At 36.3% G+C, this 24,463-nt stretch overlaps 1 protein-coding gene across 2 annotated transcripts in view; it reads left to right on the top strand.

Annotated features, from left to right (window-relative positions):
* LOC122840804 (glypican-5-like) overlaps window positions 1-24,463 on the top strand; it is a 93,520-nt gene that overhangs the window by 62,127 nt on the left and 6,930 nt on the right. For both annotated transcript variants that reach the window (XM_044133479.1, XM_044133480.1), the window contains 2 exons: window positions 1,707-1,827; window positions 12,709-12,847. In XM_044133479.1, coding sequence (XP_043989414.1) covers window positions 1,707-1,827; window positions 12,709-12,847 — 260 coding nt within the window. The remainder of the gene's footprint in view (window positions 1-1,706; window positions 1,828-12,708; window positions 12,848-24,463) is intronic.

Genomic DNA, 24,463 nt, shown 5'->3' with positions numbered 1-24,463 from the left:
CAGAATCAGGATAATGAGGTGCAAGTTCACTTTGCTGTCTCCCCGCTGCACTTTGAAGATGAATATTTGATTTTGATTTCTGCTTCAAACACAAAAAGCATTCCTGCAGGCCTTTAAAAGATCAAGAGAGTTCAGTTAGAAGTTGAAAACAGGGAGCAGAGGTCACTGCTACTGTGTGCTCTAAGCACAGAGAAGATTCAGACAAAGCAGCCTTTAAGAGTGTGTGTTAATGGGGCATTCAGCAATGACTGTTACAGTTCCACCAAAATGAGCCAGAGAGTCATGAGTCAAATGTTATACATGTGTAGGTAATCACTTGCAATGTTTGCTGACACTTAACATTTGACTCGAGGAGAAGAATGAGCAGAATGTAGTTTTGTTAAAGTAAGGCAAAGTGTGTAAAGATTTAAGCATTTAATTGCTGTTGCTGAAGTCTGATCTGTGCCATAAACCGCTGGATTATACTGTTTAACACACAAAATTTGCTATCAAGTAATTATCCTGGGATATCCTGCTGCATCGTTTGTCATGTCCCTCATGTGCTATCAAATATTACTCCAATGAAATGTGGTTAGCCTAACACTGTGCCAGACTCACCATGAAAAGTCTTTTTCTCTCTCTAATATCCAGTCTGATGTGATAATTTCCAGTACTGTCATCGCAAGCCAAGCCTAGAGACAGACACGCATACACTCCCAAACCCACAGATGTCTGATTTTACATTTTATTATTTTAATTGTTGGAGTGATGTTGGAAGACTATTGATTGTTTCCATCCTGAAAAGATTTGTAGTTGGCAGCAATAAGAGCTTTAGCTGTTGTCAAAACAGAGATACGGTTATCTGTGTGTGTGTGTGTGTGTGCCTTGGGAGACTTGGAATTCAGCTTTCCAAATACACTAAAGTAAATCAAGCGATTCATTGAGGAATAAATAATAAAAAAAGAACAATGGGATGTAAAGTTAATGTGCAGCTTGACAGGGTTAAGAGGGGTGATTTTTATTGGCCCGATCAGTAAAGTGCCATTTCAGCAAGTTGATAGAGCGCAGACCTCATCAACACATTGCTCAGATCACAGGCCACAAATTCTCAGGTTCAGCACTTTTATGATTTCCTCCATTTAAATTTGCATGAATACATAGACGTATGAGTAAGCACAAGCACAAATGCATGTCATACCTATAAACATGTCTGTATAAACACACCAACTATAGCCATCCATAATCACTTTATCACTGTAGCACTGCTGCTGGAAGCATCAATTAATTTAGTGTCAGTACCTATCAATCCCCTAAGATCCTTTTAAGTTCACAAATTAATAATTTATATCAGTATATAAATCCCAAAATAACTCAGACAACTTTACAAAGACATGCAAAGACAAAAATAAAGTGTTCTATAATAACATATAGGGAAGGTAGTTCATAAAGCAATGTGTTTGTTGCTATTGTTTTGCTCCCACTGTTTGCCTTATTTCTGTACTGGATTCATAGAGCATATTGTTGGAAATGCATGCAGAACACCAATCCATTCTGGACTGCAGAGCAATCCAGAGTAAGGGGAGTAATTTGCCCAAGCTTGTGCAGTTTTCCTCTTTTTAACAACATGCATGACTTTGACTGATCCATTCATAAATAAAACATTGATTGAAGTTTAAAGTAAGTAAATAATTATAATAATCTTGCTGATTTTATATTTCCTCCCCCAGCTATATCGGCACAATTGTCAGAAATGGTCTGCATGCCCAGAGGCAAAACCCAGAGGTCAAAGTTCGCAGCATGGATCCTACAATTGCTGAGTTCAAGAAAAGGCTGGAGCACTTCAACCAGGTAGGAAACCGTTGTCTTACCACTCGGATATCTGTCAACGGTAATTGTCTTTATACTCGAAAGTAAGCATGTGTGTGTTTCATCGTGGTAAGACAAGGATTGACCTAGGGGTGCCACTGAAGAATACAGATACTTTTACTAATTAAGCTTCATGTTGCTGAATAAATACGACTCTTTCAGCTTCAAGAGTTATGTATCATTACTCATAACATTAGCAATAAACAATTATGGAATCCATTTATCCTTGTTTTAAATCCTTTTTAGATACATGTAACACGGAAATGCTGATCTACTGAATCTACTGAATTATCTCTGTCACTAGACAGACTTGTTTCCGGAACAGACCAAAATCAAACATAAATAAAAAGGTTTTTGAGAGAAAAGGAAACCCTGACAAAAAAGTGAAATTACTGTAGAAAAAAAGGAAAGAAATGAGAGGGGAGAGCAAAAGGTCAGGAATGAGTGACAGATAGGCATAGATGACACAAGCAGCTTCAAAGTGACACTGTTTGTCATGTAGATGGGGCTTAGAGCTGAAAAGGACCAAGAAGAAAAGGCCCATTTCAGAGCTTCCCTAGAGGCCATTTGAGGAGACAAACGGACAAGGATTTTGTTCCCCTTTGCCTGACTGCCCTTTTGTTGCCCTTGGAATGATGCCTACAAATAGTATCAGTCACTGCCCACTCTATATCTGTAGATCTCTCTTTCTTTTCCCTTATTCTACCCTGCCTATGTCTATTTGATTGTTCATGCTTCTAATACATCAAAGAAACTTTCTCTTGTGTGTTCTCATTTTTCTTTGTTTCTCCCTGTTACTGAGTCTCTCTATTGCTCCTATTTGAACTGATATCATCATGCTTCTTTCTATCTGGTGTCATTCTCTTACCTTAATCTCAGTCTTTTTTTCCTTTTTCATGAATGTTTTTTTTTTCCCCTGTTCTTGTATCACTCATATCTCCCAGTCTGCCTGTCAACCTATCTGCCTGTCTGCCACTGACAGCTCAAGATCACTTCTGTTAAACTTCAGCATCCTGTTGTGCATTGCAGCTGTCAAGTACCTTGTTGTCATGGAAACTATACAGAGTTGAGCAGGTGTCCCATTGACATTTAGAGAGTTGAAGAGTGCACCTTGAATCCAGACCAAGTGACAGAGCTTTGCAGAGGTTTATGGCTTTTTCAGAGAAGAGCATAGGAGCAAACATGCCTGTTGCAACCAGGCAGGTTTTAAGCAAAAGTACAGTTACATGTTTACATAATAGTAAGGTTTGCCAATATCAAAAATAATAATTAAATACTTATCGAAATACTACTTCTACTACTGTTGATAATACTTACTAAAATCAAACAAGTTGATTTGTACTGTTTGTGTTGGACTGTGGCTTACTTCTGACATTTCCCACATAACAGATCAAAGGGATTTTGTTCTGAATTAGATCCTCATTCAACAGAATTAGTTAATACCATTACACTCTCATAATGTAAGACAAGCTTCTTTTTTTTTTCTTTTTTTTTTTTTTACTGTCACTGTTCAGCTCATGTCCTGAGTTTCACTTTAGAACTGCAAGTGTAGTTATTTGACAGTTTAACTAAATCTTAGACTATGGTGTAATTTCCAGAGTGTCTTCCATTGCTTCATTCTTTAAGGACATTGGATGGTTTTAAATTGTTGAAAGACTGGTCAATGTTCTCTGAATAATTTGTCTCCAATAGGCATTTTTAATAATTGCAGCAGCTGCAGTGTTTCGCAATAAAGGTGCCATAAAGCTGATAAACAGGTGAAGAACAAAACTAGACAAAACCACCTCTATTCTGCTTTTCCTCGCACTGTGTCGGCATTACACGCGGACCCGTTGCTATGGCAACCGACAGACTACAGCTCAATGAGTAGTTAAAGCAGAGATTACGTTCAAAGATATCAGGAGAATCGATACCAAAAACAAGTATTTCCCACACAAAAAAGTACACAAAAACACCAAAACAAAACATTCAGTCTGTTACATTATATTTTCAGGCTTGATGTCTATATTGTCATCATTAATATATTTTCCCACGAACACAGCGGTGGTTGATTAGGTTGTCCTCTTTTAGTGCTAACGGAACTAAAACACACCGAACTGCGCAGCACATGTTAAAAGTTATCAAAATCAATTGCAAGCTAGCAACAGTTAGGGTGTTGCTAGCCTAACTGTTGCTAGCCTTTTCAATATTTTCTCTAAATTAAAACTTTTTTCTCATCTGTTAAATGTGAAACCCTTGAACTGTGTTATCTATGGCTGTCAGAGGGTTGAATTAACCGCTAAATATTGTGTCCTTTTTTCAGATTCTATGGGTGAATGTGGTATTTTCCTGACCACCGATATTTCTGACTTAATGGACAGCAATGGCGGGTGTGTGGCGCACGATAAGTCACCTAATGTCCAGTCCAGTAATATACATCTATCCATATATATAAATGCTGCTGCCTCGCGCTCTGTCCTTCATACCGCTACTTAGCAGTAGGTGTCAGGTTACAATGTGTTGCATTCACTGTTGTCGGAAAACAAGAAATTCATGAAACTTATTGTCCGATTTGCCATAGCTATTAATAGAATTCATTTTCGCCAGCTGGGGTGGCAACAGGAGTGGCAACAGGGGTGGCAAGGCCCCAGAAGATGCTGGGGATAGATAGATACCCCAGAGGTCAGTAGATACCCTGACCTCTGATATTTTGCTCCCTTCAGAGTTTCTACAGAACAGGACAGACTCAAATTGTGCCAATAAAATATCCTCCATATCATTTCACCATCAACAGAGCCTGAAATATTGAGGCAAGGTAGAATGAACTACAATTTCACATGACTTATGCCAAATTTTCTTTTCATCATCTGAACATTCAGGTGAAATAAAGACTTATCATAATAGGCAACATTTCCCACATTGTTATTGTCCTGCATTGTTGGGACAATAATGGTGCTTTAAGGAGTTTTCTTTTTTATGTGTACAACAAATTGTGTCAGCTGTAGCTGTTTTAAAGTGCTCTTATGAATAGAGATGGAATGGACTGATTCAGCATTTGAGCAAGTAAATGAATAGGTGTACTTAGTAAAGAGTCTGGTCAATGCATAAAACAGATGGCATAGTAGGAGTTTGATTAATTACGGCATCTTTCTCGATTAAGCACAAACAATGTAGTATTTATGTGGACCATGCCAGCAATTGCTGGAAGCTCTGTTATTTTAGCAATAATTCTCTTGCCTTATTTGAGTTTTGGTCATTTCTGAGGAGTAATTATAGGATTAACTGAAATGCAAGCCTGACTAAACAATATCAAAACTGACAAAAACATAACTGCAGGGAAAAATGACATTAAAAAAGAACACTTTAATCTCCTGTAACAGTTTATTTTATTTTGAAACCCCTCATTAGTCATTACACAAAGATTTCTTCCTCCTTGAGTGGGAGAAAAAAATAACTGTACACGATAGACTGCAAATTTGTTGTACCTGAACACAAGGGTTGTATTTTCTGCTTGTTCTTTTGTGGTTTTGTATGATCATTGGTCCCATTTGTCTTGTTTTTGGCCCAGTAATGGTCTGACATCTATACAGCGTGTACCCCACCTCTCATTCCATGACAGATGGGTTAGGCAGGTTTGCAAGTTGAATGATGGTAACATGTTTTCACAGGTTGTGTTTACTTTCAAGGCCCGTTTATCTAGGATTTTTTTCTTAAGTTGTAAAGTTTCAGTGCACAGTTTGTTCCCTCAGCCTATTGTAGCTGCTCGAATGACTGAGTTTCAATGCTGTATCCTTGAAATGTAATTCCAAGTTCTGTAATACAACATAAAGCTTATAAAATGCTCTGAACTGAACTATGTCATTGAAAACACTTGAAAGGACAGAGGAAGAAAAGCAAGAAGAGATGTTTTCTTGCTGTGCTCTCTAAGTTTGTTATATAAACAAGAAATCTCCTGCTGAGATATCACATACTTTTACCTCAAATTTATCGATATAATTATTTTGCATATGCACAAATAAGTGCTTGAGTGCAGTTTTAAACATAAAAAGACAGACAGTAAGTGTCAGTTTCTCACAGTCATGTGACGTGCTTGACAGCTTTATGTGGTGAATGCAGAAAAACACCACTGCAAAAAGTTTCATGAAACTAAAATCTAGAAATGACATCCTATCAGAAAAAAAACACATGCTCACAAATGTCAAACCTAATGTTACATTGTTCTATAAAAGGATCTATTTACTAAGTCAGATCGGAATCCACCCATGTTTATCTCCCCTGACTATCTTCTTTATTTCACTATCTTCTCTGCCTGTAAATACTGCTAAAGTGGACAGTAAATGTTGTGTAATGCACGCTTGATTAATAGCGTTACGTCCAGCTGTTTATGGGTGTGGATCCTTTAAGAATGCTCATTTCGTTCTCATGAGGTCAGAACATTTGTGAATGTGTAAAACCATTTCTTTTCTAAATAGAATGTGACACAGACTCACAGATTAATATCAACAAGTACAAACCCAGACAGTATTATTTTTAAAAAAAATAGCGGCAGTTGGGATAACTGAAAAATCGGAGCACCGCTTTAAAGATTTTCTTCTAAATACAGAGCATAAAATTGAAATTGAGAGAAATATGTTGGGTGATTGATCAGACTGACTACCGCTTTGCTGTCCTATTTAACAAACAGCTCAGTGACAAACCACACTGGAGAAGCTTCCTTTGGGATCAATCATCTTAGCAATTAAATATACATCATTGTGTTTCTGTTCTAATTCCAGTGCTATTTAGCAAAAACAATAATATATTTTCTGACTTCAACATTGAATGGATTTTCATGTCTTAGTCTAAGGGGGTTTGAGCTGTAAAGCATTACTGGAGCTCAGGGATGAAGAAAGAGCCTGTAGTTAGCTGGCAGCATGTCACAGGGAGGGACAAATTCTTTCCACTTGAAGAAGATGATGAACTTGGTCTTCACAGGAGCTCTGCTTCTTTTTTGCTGCTGCTGTGGCAACAATACAGTAACAGGTCTGGCTACACAGTCCTGTGTTTTCGCCTGGCAACCAAACTTTATGAAGCCAGACTGTAATTTGATCATAACATTTTTTTACAGCTGTAATTTAATGCAAAGCTTCTAAATATCCCACCAGATGTGACTTTTTTGCCTCATTTTTGGGTTACCAACTCATCATTAAAAAAAGGAAGTCTGCAGTGATGCAGGGGTACCCTGAGGCCGTCTAGAGGACCCATAGAGAACTGAGGCCTCTACGCAGTGACCACAGGTTTGAGTGCCGGCCTGTTGACCTTTGCCGCATATCCTCCCCCTCTCTCACACTCACTTCCATGTTGACACGCTGTCAAATAAAGCGTCAAAGAATTCTTAAAAAAATGAATGAATTAGTAAAAAAAAGTAATTCTTGACACATACAAAACCTAAAACTTGCTAGTGGAGGTGGCACATAGTTATGAAAATCTAATTCGCTTGTCAAGAATTTGATTATTTTGAGTTGAACTGGCCCTAAATTATCACAAGCTATTTTAAAATTCACAATACCAATTGTCATCTCTTTGCCAACATCTCATGCCAGCAACAACAAAAGCTGTTGCTTAGTGACAAACATTCAGAATCAGCAGCGGGTACCTTTAATTAAAACGTTAGTTGTGTAAACCCTAAAGCAATAATGTTCACCATTAACTCAAGGGAAGCTGAGTGTGCTAAACAATTACCAATTTAGCAAAAACACTGAAGAGAAAAACAATGGCTTTGCATAAAAATAACCAAAGCTGCGAGCTTTAAAACAAATATTTTCCAATGCCATCATATCAGCTGCTCACCCGCCTTGCTTTGATAGAGATCTAGACTTTGGAGGTTGCTGGTCATTTTGCCCCTTTGCCACTTAGTATGTTTGCAGTTTTAGTTGTTTCAGACTCACATGTTTTCATTGAGAAACCATTTCCCACAGAACATTACTTTATACGTACCTTGGGAAAATTTCATTAAAGTGCTGAAAGGGAGATTGATTCTTATCAAACTCCAACAGACACTAGGATACCTATACATGTTACAGTAAAATTCCTCATTCCTATAGCAGTCTTAGTCGCTATGAAACATACAACATTTGGAAATGTTGGCAGCTTTGAGAAAATATCTAAGTTAAGGTAAATTCACAACCAACCGCATTGTTTCACATCTTGAAGCATGGGCTGTCAATGATAATGCGCTAGCGCCTCCAATTAATCTGAAAATATTAACGGGCTAATATTACAACACAGATTAATCAACCTTCCTATTTTTACCTGTGCACATACTCTCCTGGCATGTGCACATCTACATGTACGAGCTCGAAATTTCACATGCACGAATTACGCCTGTTGCTTGGATGGATGAGATACTGACAGACAATATTACCTATCAGGTAATTGTTTGCATTTTAATTGGCTGGAATGTGACAGAAGGAACAGCTTTCCCAGGACACCATTCCTGCAAGAACTACAACTATGTGCATATCAATCTTGCAGGTTTAGTTATTACAACACATATTAACATGACAAGATTTGTTGCCTAGATCTAAAAGTAGGTCTGTAATTTGGAGATGAAAGTTAAAATGTGCACCCAAATAGTTATATAATTTTTAAGTTAATTTATCAGAAAGTGGTTTAAGAAATTCAACATTTTTGAATCTGTGCTGGAATAAAATACATGTTTTCATAATTATTGTGAGGGGTTTTAGGCCTTTGTTGCTTCTATTGTTTAAATTAATCTCCAAAGAGAAAATTTGTTTTAAAGAACTAATAGATTCAGTTTATTGGCAGTAGAAAAGTAGGTTACTTTTTTTCTTTTGGTGGCAACTGAGATATTGAGATTACATGCATTGTGAAGGTTGCTCTCATTAATCCAGCATGTGGGCTGATTATTACCATTATAATGGGCATTCCTGGCAAATGACCCCAAGTGGTACCTTGTCAGAGCCGCTTTTTAAACCATTTAAATAGTTTCTCTTGGAGGACAAGTGAAACTCAGTTTGATACCTGAAATATTTCATGTTCCCAGCAATGCAGAGGCAGTCTCATATTTCTCACAATTTTTCTCATCAAAGCAGTTGTTGAAACATGCTCAGAAAAAAATGCAACTACTGCTCCAGCTGCTGTCTATCATTCACCGACCATAAGTCTAAGAATATTATTATACACATACATTACACACACATGTAATATGCTTCAGCGAGTGTCTGAAAAGTGCAGGGTGTGACAGTCTTAACAAAATAGTTCATTGCTGTGAATGAGTCACGAGTGTTATATAAGGTCACAGCCAATAAGGTGTCACTAGCAGTTAGTAACACAATCAGCTTGTGCTAGCATGTCGAGAAGGAGTGTGTTGATCTGCTATTGTTTTAAATTTGGTTATGCATTTCAAGAATGCTCATCTCTAGTTTTATTTAGAGTATTTTTTATGGTCTGATTTTGGGACATTTCTATTTTCTTAGATTTATCTTGCACTAAACTTTAATGAATCAGTAATTTATATATCTATAGCTATCTATATCTATATATATCCATATATATAGATATAGATAGATAGATAGATAGATAGATAGATAGATAGATAGATAGATAGATAGATAGATAGATAGATAGATAGATAGATAGATAGATAGATAGATAGATAGATAGATAGATAGATAGATAGATAGATAGATAGATAGATAGATAGATAGATAGATAGATAGATAGATAGATAGATATGTTTGGTACTCTCGTGCAAACTCTAAATGGGCAATGTTATGTCACTGAAGGTCTTGAGGCCTTTGAAGAGAAAGTTTTTTGTTCTTAAAACTCTTCTCTTGCAGATGTTGTCTGATTTTTATGCCATTGCAATTGGCACCAGTGACAAGCTTAATACAGAGAGCAAATTGGATCTTCCGACTCATGGCCAGTGACATTTTTTGCGGCCTGCCACTTGACCTTTCCATAACCCTTAGGATCTTTTAAGAAGTTGATAATGACTGTCTACTGCATCCAACTTCAGCACCAATGGCACACTGCAGGAGGCCCTGATTGCACAACTCAACAATTCAACTGTGTTCAAAGACAGAACGCTTCCTTGCTATTTCCAGAAATGGGTCGTGACATTGTGGATACCTGAGAGAAAATAACACTGAGTCCACATTTTTGCAAAGATTTTGTCTTTTGAACGATGTGATCTTAAACTTTTGGTCAGATGATGAACAGCCTATTTCAATTTAATGGTTTGCAATAAATTGCTCCCTCACATTTCTTTCTATATTGTGAAGCTATAACTTAGAATCTTCTTTAGTTTCAAAAGTGCAAAATTTGAATTCTTTCCATTTTTCGACTGGTCTTAAAATATGTGATAAGCAGTGCATATTCTGAAGGAGACTGATTTTTCTTTCCAGTACAAGCTTTTTTGTGGATGCTTGCAGCAATTTATCCTAGGAAGCTCTAAAACCCTATCATCCTCTGACTAAAGAATGTTTCTAAGAAGAAAGAGGAGAGAATTAGTTTCCACGTTATAAGCAGGACTAGCAAACTATTTCATCAAGTCTTTTGAAAATATCCCAACTCTCCTGAGATGTCAGTGTAATGAAAGATTGGAATTCCTTTTTTCAAACACTTTTCTCCTGGATGCATATCATCTTACATAACTGGAAGCACCTGTCAAACAGCATAGTCACAGTATAACCTTTTCTCTTTCCAATCAATCCACTTTGATGTTTTTTTTTGTTTGCTTTTGTTATAATTTACCTTCATGTCAAACATTGTATTATTTGTTGGACAGTCCTAATTTGACAGGCAAACAGGGAGCAATTTTTTTGTTAGCTATTAAAATAATGCTTTCTCATGTTAATGTGGTACTGAGTATGTAAATTATTTTCTAAATTTGTATGAAAATGGAAATAAGTGTTAAACATATTGTAATTTTTTAAAGAAATTTTTAAAGTTGATTTAGATATAACTAGTGTCTTTATGACAAGTCAAGACAGGTCATAAATTTCACCATCATTATTCTCTGGATCAGATTAAGATGTTTTTCATCTATCTTATGGGGGATGTTTTCTCATTACATATAATTTATCTGGGCATTCAAATATTTTGGTTGGCTTTGTTACATTTTCCCATGCCTTTTATTTAAACTTAAATTGGCTGTCTAACATTAGAAACATACACACAAGGTCTGCTGTTCATAACAGGCTATGATACCTCTCTTTGTTATTTCATTTTGATCACAGAATATCAGTTTACAATTTCTAAAGAGTCAACATATGCTCAGGATACCAACCCTTAAACAAGACCAGAACAAATAAAACTATAAAACTATACATCATTTCATGTGACTGTTGCAAAGCTGAAAACTGAGATGTCCGCCCGGGAATCCTTTTCATTTGTTTTAGGTGTAAAGGATCTGTCTTACTACATTGTTTTTAAGGCCCTATATCACATCAGTATAATTAATTCAGCAACACTGAGCTTATGCCATAGCTGTACAGTTACACTATAGCACATTGCATTGAGATACAATGTCAGAAACCTATCTTTGTGACACAGTAATTTGCAGTTTTGTACTTTATTACTATTGAAAAATGCAATAATCAGTCTAATAATGAAGAAAATTAAAATGTACATTTTTAAAAGTCAAGCTGGTAACAGGTTCTCCTTTAATTTCATAGTTTTTTACTTCATTTTATGTCTTGGTCTCTTGGTTTTGATCAAATACTGTACATGCATTATACCTGCTGATCTTGTTCCACAATTGTACTTTGCATAACTTCCTAAAGACTACTTTAGTGTGAACCACTGTATAGTCCCCTGAAAGGTTTTGTTGTAGGGAATATAACAGGTCACCATTAGAGCAGGTGCATAAGTCAAAGATATTTGTCATCCCTCAACACTAATTACTCTTTACATTCATTACATTCATCTATCGACATGATATCTTCTGTTTGAATCTCTGTTATTACTATGCACCAATAACAGTGCATATGAACAGAGATGAGTACAACATAGTATCAAAAAAGGTGTTTTGTGATTTCATACATCCGATAGGTTGGATTCATTATATTTTTGCCCGTATCCCTCAGGTAAAACCCCTTATAAAATACGGAATAATATGACAAAAAACACAAATATGATGCATGCAGAAAAAACACTTTTTAGAAACATGCTTGGAATTAAATGAAACACATAATCCTACCACCTAGGGCCTTTTGCTATTGTGCACCACCCATGTTGATCTACCCCAGGATATTTTGAGCTCTAGCCAACATTTACAAGACTTGATACGTTGAGGCAGAGTAGGTCATGTTTCATCTTGAAATGTTTCACAAGAAAACTAACAAAGCATTATTCTTTCCTTTCTGACATGCACCGTGCTAAACATAAAGTATAATACAAGTTCTAATTTCAAAATATTATTTTATTGTATGATTTGAGGTTGTTAATGAGGTTGACAACACCCATTTTACTGTGTCTCTTCCCTGTTGTTCACTTTCTTATTACTCTTGCCCTCACTATAAGAAAATTAAGTTTAGCCTGTCTTGTCTCTTCACACTCAGTTTATTGGATTTTCTAAACCATTTCACTATTTTAATCTGCTTAAAAAATTTATTTCGTCCTTGTTAATTATGCCTGCTTTATATTGATGTTCATATTGCAATTAATTTAAAAACATTAGGTTTGTTCTTTTAAATAGTTGCACAATATCGATTAAGTATTTGAATCATCATATCATAACAAACTATTTACTCACTCACTCTATGAAGAGTGTTGAAACTTTTTTCAGTTTTTAGGAAAATGTATCTCTTCTATGTTTTTCTTTATAGTCTCAAAATGGCACTCTAGTGTAAGCTAATGCTCTATTATCTGTTCCCATAGGAAACCCAGGAGAAATTCCCAAATCTTAATGAAATTGAGGCCTGGGATGAACTAGGCATTGGGGAAGAACAAGGAAGCACCGCAGACTGTGATGATGAAGATGGTTGCCAAAGCTCAGGAGATGGTGACGAACAAAACTGTAAGTCACACATTAACCTGGGTGTATGCCAATTCTACGACCACATACCAACAAGAATTATCCAATTTTTATATTCCACATTATATCCAGAATCTATGTGTAGTTAATATTTAAATTGTCTCTATCATACTTGACTTTTTTCAAACTTCTTTTCCTCATATTATATAACCAATCAATACTTTACTCTGGAAAAAGTCAGCCCAGATACCTCTCTGAGCACCGACACAAACATGCTTATAGTGAAGAAGATGTGAGGTCATGTGCAAACTTTGAGAATATTCACTCAGTCTCCTAAAGATTTCATACCGCGTGGACACTCAGGAAACCCTGAGATCAAGTTGTTAACATCAAGAGATCTGCAATTAAAACTAAATGCCTTGGTTATAGTATATTCACAGTTTGCTTGTACTTATTGTATCCATGCAAAAAATGGATACAATTCTTTTGTATCCATCCATAGATGTATTTATCCATAGATCTATTGTATCCATAGATAGGTACATCTATGGATACAATAGCAAAAAAGATGTTTTCATATGAACAACTAAACCTTCCTCTGATGTCGATCAATTTGACTGTTGTTACAGTTAATCCTAAATAAGCCCCTGAAATCCAAGTGTAAAGTTATAAGTCTGATAAAAATGTTTTGTTTTTCTTCAGTATCAACTTTTCTTTGCATTGGAATGTAGCTATTTTTCTTTTATTTAATTTCTGAAAGATGGATTAAAAAAAAGTTACCTACTGACATTTGCGTACACTTTTCCAGGTGAGATACACACTATGCATTGTACTATAACGAAGGGATTGCTGCATTAGTGTGAAGTGGCCTTAGAGAGATCAGCCTGGGATACTGCTAAAGTGTAATGGAACCCCAGCTTATAAATTCAGTTTTACAAAATTTGGAAAATATTTCTAAAATCGCTACAACATAAAGTCAGTTAAAAGAAACCCACATTTCCACATGTTTGTTCTTTTTTGAGGCACAATATGAAGCACGTGGATCCAGTGCAGTACTCATAATAGGTACTCTATATATGTTGAAACCTGGTAAACCAATGGCTATTATGGCCATTTACTGGATATGAATTTCACTCAATTTAAGAGTGACGACTTCTGGACAAAAGTGGCCTTTCTTCTCTGGGTCTTGAAGCCTGGACAGCATAGTTTGTGTCCAGATGGGATCCGGAAAAATGAACAGCATCTTAAAGACTTAAGACTAGTGGACCTGGAGGATGAGGGTCTGTTTTTATAAAGCATGCAATGATCTCTGTGAAAGGGTTTCAGTCAAAAAGCAACACTGTTTCATGTTTTTGTTAGGCACAATTGGTTACTAGTGTTTCAAACTAAAATATTTTGGATGTACAAAGTAAGTAGCTGTCAGCTGTTAATATTAGAAATCATGTCAGCAAAAATTTTCTGTTCCTTGGTTAGGTTCTAAGATACATACTCTGGGGATTCTGGCTGTGGTAGAGGTCCAGGTTATAAGGAGGATTAACCATCCTCTGTTGTATTAAACAGATGACTTCATTAGAAGTTAATGAACAGCTCTAATCAGCAGAGAACAGACTCAATTTATCACCCATCACTCAGAAAAGGTGGAACTGTTCCTTGTGAAATGTAATGTCTCCACACGCGTAACCTGAATGTGTTCTCCTCTGTGTAAGACAAATCTATACTGCAGCTTCCAGGCATGATATCTACAATAACTAAATCCAGCTTATGTCTTGGATCCAGCAGTTTACAGTTTGGAAACATTGCAGATTTCCTTAGAGAAAAGTTGAATAATTTCTAGATTTGTCAAGAAGGCCAGCAGTAGCTTACTCTGCCATAGAGTGAATAAGACATTCAACTCACAGAAAATGCAGAACAAGTTTGAGAAAACAGATATAATTATAATTAAACTCAAGAGTTCCAATAACAAATCTCTATGAATATGGTCTACTGTCTTTTTTTTTTCTTGAAGAAAGTGCACTCTCACTGAATTACTGAATTGCATGTTTGATCTTGGCTGTGATCCTACTCCTCTTGCCAAGGGACATGCTGGTCTACTTTCTGTGCCAGTTAAACAAGGTCTGGTCATGTACAAACTGCCATTGCAACAATCATGTACAAAGGGGATAAATCAGCGTATCTTTAATGAACCATATTATCCCTCTTCTCTGGGGCTATGACTGCCTCTTTTGTATTACATTTTCTGGCGTGACCGAGGCTTATTAGCCACATTAGCCGTGGGACCATTTAGGAAGCTGCTTCCAAAGGGGCTATTCATTAGCTCATAAACACATTAATCTCCAAAATACGTTTCTTTATACTTTAGACCATTATCTTTCTATTAGGAAAAGGGATGCTTCAAATCTTGACAGATCAAGACTTTTTTCTGCCTTTTCTGATAGGGCCAACAGTATGGTCTGGGGTTCTAATAGTTATTTTATTTTATTTTTTTCTCCAGTTTTCTTCGGCAAGTTTGACAGACAGACAGAATTTCCCAGAGATCCCAGGCAATATACAAATAACATGGGGAAAGGGGAACGTTTTTTTTCTAAACGAGAAAAGTTTTTTTCACATGGAAACAAAGTTTTTGGGGGCCCAAGTATTTTTTATTTTTTTTATGTGAAAATTTGCAGTAAAAAATGTCTCTTTTGTGGATATCTGATGTGTTTGTTCAGTTTCTAACCTGACCTATAACCCCAAATGCTCCATATGCTTCATAACTACAGAGCACAATGGCAGATAAAATGCTTGTGGTGATTCTGCAGCAGCTACAGAATGCTCTACAAAAGCCCCAGAATCACAATGTCTGTTAAATATGCAAAACTTGAATAGAAAGACATATTATCAAAATTTTGAACAAGAAAATAGTATTCTTGCTGTGAATGTTTTGGAATTAAGCATACTTTACAGAAATGTTGGATTAACCTGTATTTTCCCCAGGCATTGCATTTGCACAAATCCTGCTTTTAGTTATTCAGACATATGCTCCCTTCGATAGACTTCCTCCAGATGGTGTTTTTTTAAAAAAGAAAAAAAAAAAAATAGGGCTGTGATGCATATGCCAAAATGCTACTGATAAGCAGGATGACAACAACCAGAGATAACAATCCAATTAAATATTTCAGAAAACTAAAATGCTGTCCTACCCAAGATACATTTACTTATCTGTATATACGTTTTGTAAGTTTTATGTCAATACTAGGACTTGTGTGGGGTTTAAGAAGTCTTTTGAACAAGTATGTAGATGGCAAAGCTGGTTATACATTACGTAAGAGGAAAGGAGGTAAACAGGGGACTGAGCTTAAGATTTATGCTCTGCATTATATGAATCAGTCAACCTTGAAAATACAATTCTCCTTTGATAACTAGCAACACCTGCCAGGACAATCTGCCTATGACAAAATTGAGAAGCAAAAATTGCACATATTAATGGAAGATGGAACATCTGAAGAGCAACCAAGGAAAATATATGCTTTCTGGTAATTAATTAGTTTCTGTTTCAACCCCTCAATAATACACACATGAATTCAGATACATTTATACTTAATACTGTCTGAAGACAAATTAGCAATGTATTTGATACAAAGTATTTATTCCATATTTTGACATTTTACAGCCAGAAATGTTGCTAAACAACTTGTATTGTTGTAAGGTACATAACACTAAATAAAGCATAATGAAGTCAAAGGAAAATAATATGTTTTTTCTTGTTTTGTTTTTTTCCACTATGGCGTGAATTCAGGGATTCAGCTTTACTCAGAAGCCCCAAAACAATATCTGTGCAAGCAAATGTATTGTAAAGTTGATTTTACAATACATTTTTGATTTCAGTATAAATACAGCTGTTCTATGAAGGCCTCAGAGGTTTGCTAAACAGAAGCTGCCAAGAGGCCCAAGGTAATTCAGGAGGAGCTCCAGAGATAAAGCACTCATGTGGGAGAATTTGATGAGAGCTCTTGGTCACATGTCAGCCACAAGTCTGGCCTTTTGAAAAAGTGTAAAAAAAAAAAAAAAACTTGTTGAAAGAAATGCTTCATGTTTGTAGTTTAAAGACACAAAAGGGAGGAACCAAACACGGAGAACACATACTTCTGCTCAGATGAGACCAAAACTGAACTTTTATGGCTCATATGCAAAACACCATGTTTAACAGAAAACTAAACATGCATTTCACTGAGGTGAAACATCTGGTGACAAACTCATGCTATGAGGATTACTTTGAATCCCCACAGTAAGGAGATTTGATGGAAGGATGAAAGAAGCTAAACACAGGACTATCAAGGAAAAAAACTGTTAGCAGCTACAAAAGACTTAAGACATGGGTAGGCTTTAATTTTTAAGTGTTTATTTATTTATTTATTGGTAATGCAAATTATATTTCTTCCACTTTGCTCTTTCAAATAAATCAATATATTTTGTTAATCCCAGAGGAAAATTTATTTTGTGATGATCTATCACTTTAAATCCATAATAAAAAACAACAAAGTTTATGGTTGTAGCGATACAAAGTGAGATAAGTTTCAAGAGGTGAATACTTTTGCAAGCCACAGTATTTATTTCATTTTGATGTCGATATCAATGTTCACCATTGAGTGTGTAAAGCACACAAATCCCTAAAGGCTGACACAGTTATTGACCAATTCATGGAACGACTTGGTTCAACTTACACCTCTATCACAAAATAATCACAAGTTCGGAACAGCCTGGCAAAAACAAGAACACATCTGCCTTTGGTTTTAGAAAAGTTAAAACAGAAAGAGGAGATTAGGTTGGAAGTACCCAGTGTCACAGCCATAGATGAGGTGGAGATAAAATCATCAGACAGCGCAAACAATGCAGAACTAATACCATGTAGCTTTTTGACTTGACGTCACATCAAAATAATCAATTATGAAATGAAGGTAGAGCTAAAAGAGACAGAAAAGGATAAAAATTAGAAAACAAAATTTCAGTGTATAAATCAATGACTCAATCTACCGTGAGAGAAGAGGTTTAGGAACATACAATATGGATTTGGTGCTTGAAATCCCTGTTTGGTTACTTATAACTCTGCTAACCCTGGATCTTCCCCCACCAAGGTTCCCTCTTGAGACTGCGTGCATAGAAGCTGGCTGACCAGCAGATGCAGTGGCTGAGTCCCAGGTGCGGATATTACTAGTGGGGCTGCCATTTCCCCTATTTTTTTATGTAGAGCTCTCTGGGCTCAGAGAAAGTTCCTCCGGGAAGAGCTATGTTGTGGAAGAGGGAACAAGAGGATCTGCAATTTCTTTGAACTTACAGGAAGATGGCCTGGTATGCAAATAGATGTGGTGAGAATTCATTGCATTTCTAGTCACATTAAAAGACTGTGTTCTTATTCATTAGAAGCTATTAAACATATTACATAGTTGTTAAATTTTGGTCCATTGTTTAAATTTGAGGGAAAAAATTTAGGGTAACACAACTTTAAAACTATTAAAGTAGAAATAAATTTGACTTAAATTTTAAAGCTAACTTCTAATTACCAAATCACCACATTCATTTAGATTTTTTTAATATTTATTTCCTGGTCATATCTGTCTCCTGTCATGCTGTTTAAACCCTGATACTGCTTGTCTTATCATGGAATTCTATTTCTTCCATGGCTGACCTGGCCTCTGGCTTTTATTGCACTTTTTTAGACTATATTAACTTGAAAGGCTCCCATGGTGATGTTCATAGGAGGAACATAGCTCCCATTAGCAATCATCATCATTTCCTTTTAAATCAGTATCTTTGGGTCCTTTATGACTGAGCTTCCCCAGCACACCAAAACCAAGAATCTCTGGTGTAGCAGCTGGCCATAAAACAGAGGCTTGTGGTGTGAGCGACTACCCATGGAAATTGGTGAAAATGATCCACACAATTCAGAACTTTGTCTGACTGCACAGAAGTTAAACAGCAGAAGCAGGAGGAATGTGAATGACTCAGTGCTCTGATACAAATGAAAGCATTAACAACAGAACCAGACATAGAACCAACATTCAACCATCTAAAGAAATTTTTATGGACTTTTGCAGGTTACATGGCAATAAATGGCATCTTAGGGATCCTAAAACATGCTTTCCAGATTCATAAAGGTCTCTATTGAAAACTGCAAATTCAATGCACATAACCTGAAGTTTATTATGTGCATGAAACCCCTGTGCACCATTATTTTCCCTTGACCCTGGGATTGATTTTGCTGTTAGTTTTTTTTGCAACGACCAAATGTTTATCGATTTTCAAGAAATATTTTTGATCTTGGCTTTAGGAGCTAGGGCAAACTTTCTTTTTCATCTGCTTCACTAGAGCACTTAGTCAAGCTTAAATAATTCTGAGGGCAGCATTGAGAAGTTGATGAGCATATAGTTTATCTGCATAGCTTGAGAGACTGATTTGGATCTCTCTCATGGCTGTGGCTCTCTTCTAATAGATAAACTGGCATTTTTGCACAATAATGAGTAAATAAAGGGAGATACTAATGGTATTGAAAACTGCAGTAAGTTGTATTGAGATTAGTATTATTCCTTTGGTCTCATTTCAAAACAACTGCACAGAGAGAAGTCAATTATAAATAGGTGAGATGAGACGGAAAGATGGCCCCCCATATTGCAAAGGAAGTTAGGAAGATGCATTTGGTTTAAACTAAACAGGTTTAGATAGTGACTGTACATTACCACTTTATATTTTGTTAGGCCATGAATGATTGTGGCAATCAACCCATTTGAATATTGACGATGTCCAGGCTGACTCTAAATACAGGCATTATGCATAAAAAGAGAGACACATTCAAGACAAATCGCCTCACTAAAGGTCAATCCTATTGACCAAAGCATCAAAGACATTCTCTATTATTGATAACTAATTAATTAGAGCTGAACCTGGAACAGGGGGACTGGGAAGGGTTTGACCCCACAGCAAACTAGCTAAGAACAGTGAAAAGAAAGAAACATGTGACAGGTTATTCTATGCATATTGCATAAACATAAAACTGCAATGAGTAAGTGAGGAAGAGGTTACATCAAAGTATTTTACTCACCCACATAAAATGAAACATTTATAGCACCACAGCACAATGTTTTTTTTCTTCTTACCCTCACAGATATCTAAAATCACTTTGAAGTAAGGATGGCAAGCATCACCTAAAGTAGTTTTATTCAAGGGAGACTAATCACATGGAGCAACACAGAGTGGGGCATTCTAATTTCTGCACTGAGTTTTGTGTGTGGCTCACTATGCTTGTCACTAAGCAAGTATCACCAGAAGACATTCTTCCATCAGTTGTCTTCTGTATGAAGGAGATCAATTTAGCTACTTTTATCTGAGATCGCTTCTTTCTGACATATTCCAAATCTCATTAGCACTCGTGAGTCAGAATATAGGTTGAGCAGTAAATAGAGAGGTTGGCATTTTGGCTGATATATTTATTCATCATAATAAATCAGAGTAGCACTCGCATTTCTGCAGATGAGACTCCAATCTGTCTGTACCTCTCCCTCTCCATGCTACCTTCACTTGTGAATTTGTAAGCAAGACATCCAAAAGCCCTAACACATGAACAGAGTCGGTGAGGAAGTGATTGACCCCCAACCCAGCAGCAAGCAATCCACCAGTTTCTGATTAAGAACAATGACCTCAAACTCAAGATGGGTGAATTTATTATTCCTGCTTCAAAAGTGATTGCAAACTACTTTGACGCATGTCAACAAAACCATAATATTTTCATATGTTTCCACAGGCTCTGCTGAAAAGTACATTAATTTGAATAATAATTTGTAACTTGTAAACCTTCTCCAGATTTAAAAAGCCCAAGTGGACTGAGCAAACAAAGCCCCATGTCAGTTTCACCAATTCTACCCAAGGACCCGCTATAATATATATCCAGCGCTTTCAGTATCTTGAGACAAATCTTCTCTCCTGATGGTGCCTTGCAACCAGGTGTTCTTCTAACAGTTTTAGTATTTTTAGACCTTTAGATGGGCTTGCCTTTTCCCAAGTTTTTCTCCTGCACACCAAAAATGTTGTCTGGATCGTGGAGATCCTGAATGTGTTCCCACCACCCCTCAACTATGTTCTTAAGTATGACAAGCAGTAGTTATAAGATACTTTTACTACCTCTGTTTCCTGCTACATCACTGACTCTTATACTATAATTACTAAATTACTTTTATTATTTGCACAATAAAAGAAAGTATTTTTCTGTTGAATTTCATTTGACTGCCAAAATCATTATTGCACACTTTGATTTTTAAAGTAAAATCTTAGGCAGAAACATGACCAATTTGAATAAATACTGTTACTAAGAACTCTGCTTAGTTCTTAGTAACAGAACATTTTAGTAACTAAGTTGAGTTCTTAGTTACTAAGTAATTTAGATGAGGATTTTGAAGATTTATTCATATAAAACTCTCTAGGAAATGTACATGGTGAATGCAGTTGACATTGATAATACTACAAGCATCTTTATTGATGTTATTAACCAAACTAACATGTATGCAGTAAAACATGGACATTGCAGGCATAAATTTAGGGGAAAACATATATTTTGAGACTCTCTGGATTTTAGTTCCGTATAGCAAACAAAAAACAGACAGAATCTCTTAAATTCTGCCTGCATATATACACTTCCGCTTGACTATTATGAATGATGATGATGTGTGAATGCAAATGTAAGATGATAAAAGGTAGAGTAAAACAGAATGAATGCGAGTTTATTTCTGCATCCTTCACGCTTGTCTGTCTGCAAGGACAACCTGACACCTGCCAGTGCAATGAGGCATCTGGTGTCTGATTGTACACAGGTGTGGTGTGTATTACTTGTGGTGATTTGTGCGTATGTGTGCGTGCATTTGCATCTGAGACTGAACAGTTGTGTTGTACATTTAATTGATGTGCATATATATAGGTTGTTTTCTTTGAAGGTTTCCAAATTATCTTGCATATCTGTCTCTATAAGTAGCCTTCAGTAGTTCCCAGAGACCCGCATGCCAATTTATTTTATGTATGGGTGTTTTTGTTTGTGTTAAGGGTGTAAATTTTATTCTGTCCAGGAAGTGCAATAGTCCTGACAGATTACTTTACTGTGATCTCTACTCTGGAGTTGTCACACCGTATTGCTGGTTGCTATGGTAGATCCTGCCTAAGATGTTTGTTCCACCGGAGTCCCAGTATTTGGAACTCCTTAGCTCCTACATGTTTCCCCCTAGAAAGGCAGTAGTTGTCTTGTTTTTACTGTTTGAAATGTACAGAGTTCCAGTAGTCAACAAAACATCTAGAAAAGTTATGTGTGTGTGAGTGTCACTGTTTGTTTTTCACAACTAAATAACAGTGGCATAAAATGTCAGCTATGAACAACAGCAACCTAGATGAGTAGTAATTGTCTATAAATTCATCTTGCACTCCTCTCCACTTTACATCATCCACGTACATTTTTAATATTACAGCGGAAGACAATGAAAAGATACTGTGTGAGTTCTTTGAAAGATATATACGGTACTCATGTGACATGGTGACAACGAGACTTCACTTTCATTCTGTGAGCAGTATCTGATTCACTAAACAGCGAAAGACACAGCAGTCTTCTGAGGCCTATCCCAGAAAACATTAGACATCCATGGATGTCCTTTTTAAAAGGTTTATAAAGTTGACCAGCACTTGCTTTTGTTTAGACTCAAACAATATCTACAACATTTAAGCCTCTTTTAGTTCAAGCAACCTGTTTAAATAATTCAAGCAACCTTTGAACTACAATTAGACACCACTAGATGTCTATTCTCTTTTGACTTCTCAACCAGATTTTCTCATTGCTTACAGGAAAATGTAACGTCTTTTCTGTGTCTTATCACTATAATTTCATTTTCTTTGGGTACTATTATATAATGTCAATATTTGTGATATAGAATTTGTCAAAATGTCAATGTAAAGAACATTAATCTGCTTCACTCACCACACACACTAAATGTGTGTTGAGTGATTACAGATAATTTTGTTTATATAATGTCTCTTTTCACAAATCTATTCAGGTAAGTTCTGAGGCAGCAATTTGATCTGAGGGATGCAAAACAGTCAAACACAGAAAGACAAATCCAAGCGTGTGATCTGTGGAGAGTGAAATTAAGTTATTGACATCAATAGCTCAGCCAGATGGCTCCTTCAAGGAAGGAGTCACCGCTAAGCACTGTGACATGAGACCAGGTGTAGTTTCCATCACAAAAATAAATTGAGAGACAGCAGAAAATTAATAACAACAAGCACAGATAAAGCGTAAATAGAGAGGATTAGGAGAAAATAGCAAAGCGAGAAAAGGTGGTCAGTATTTCCTCTAGTAGTGCATAGCAGCATAACTACAGGTCAGGATAACCTCAGGGTTTTTCAAAGACAAAACCTTCTCAAAATATGACAATAGGAGAAAATTTATTTATTTATTGTTGCTTTTCTCTTCCAGAATATGCATCTATGCGCAAGGATTACAGCAACAGTTGCAATCCTGTTTGTAATTGTTGTTGTTGGATGGAATGATGGCAAGATTTAAGATTTAAAATGACAGGTTCAAAAGTTGCCCTTGTTGTTTCACTAAATATCAATACACTGTTTGGATAAGATTTGCCAGAGTGGAATTGTAGTTCCAGACATTTACAACCTGTTTTAGTGGGCACTGATAATGATATAAGTATCACTTTCTTCATTACCTTTATTTATTCAGCCCATAAATTTAAAAACCCACATTTTTTTCTTTTTCTTTTTCTGTTTTCTTTTTTTTATTTTTAGAAAAATCTTATTCAAAGCAATTTTCCTTTATCTTCTTTCCATCAATATAATACCGCACCGGCAGTATATATCAGAATGAAAAGCTATTACCCACAATGCGTCAGAGACTATATTGGCATGTATTCTTATGTACATGCATGAGCTTCATAAATCTCCCTGTTTTGTGCTTGCTTAAATTTATGTGGTTGGCTTTGTGAGGAATAAAAACTGTGTCAGAAGTCACTGGTGTTAATGAAAGCTCACCATGCAGCAGACTCGGTGGCCTTGTCAAAAGCCAGACTCACAAGCTGCTTTAAAGTCCCCAACCACTGCATCCGCCACCCATGAACTGTTTAACAGGGAGGGGCAATGCAAGGTCAAGGCAGCTGTGGGAGCCAGGACAGAGAAGGAACAGACATAAGGCATGATGAGAAGCAAGATACTGATCCCATCAACTTTCACAACACAAATTTAATACGGGATCAATCTATCCTCTGCTTTCAGCCGTCCTATAATTGCACACAGAAAGCAGAGCAGAGGTGCTTTAAAGCTATTCTAAAAATGTCAAAGTTAAATATAGGCATATTCAACTTTGTGAATGTTTCAAATGCAATGTTCCACAGAAGGCTACACTTAAATATGGACAGGTGCTATTAAGATATTCTGAGTAAATTCCATTCATTGGTTTTAAAGAAATATGATTATAACAACAAAGATTATAATATTTGTAGTTACTACAAGTATGTTTTCAGTCTGGAAAAGCTGCTTTGTCAACTCAAAGTCAAATAGTGTGATGGTGTGATAAGTCTGCATGGACAGTAGCATAGTTCCTTCACGGAGCACAGTTAAGGTTCACCCAGGATTTATTTGCAGGCATGC

This window comes from Gambusia affinis, linkage group LG12, assembly GCF_019740435.1.
Source record: "Gambusia affinis linkage group LG12, SWU_Gaff_1.0, whole genome shotgun sequence".
NCBI lineage: Eukaryota > Metazoa > Chordata > Actinopteri > Cyprinodontiformes > Poeciliidae > Gambusia > Gambusia affinis.
This window is presented reverse-complemented; position numbering and strand designations above follow the sequence as displayed.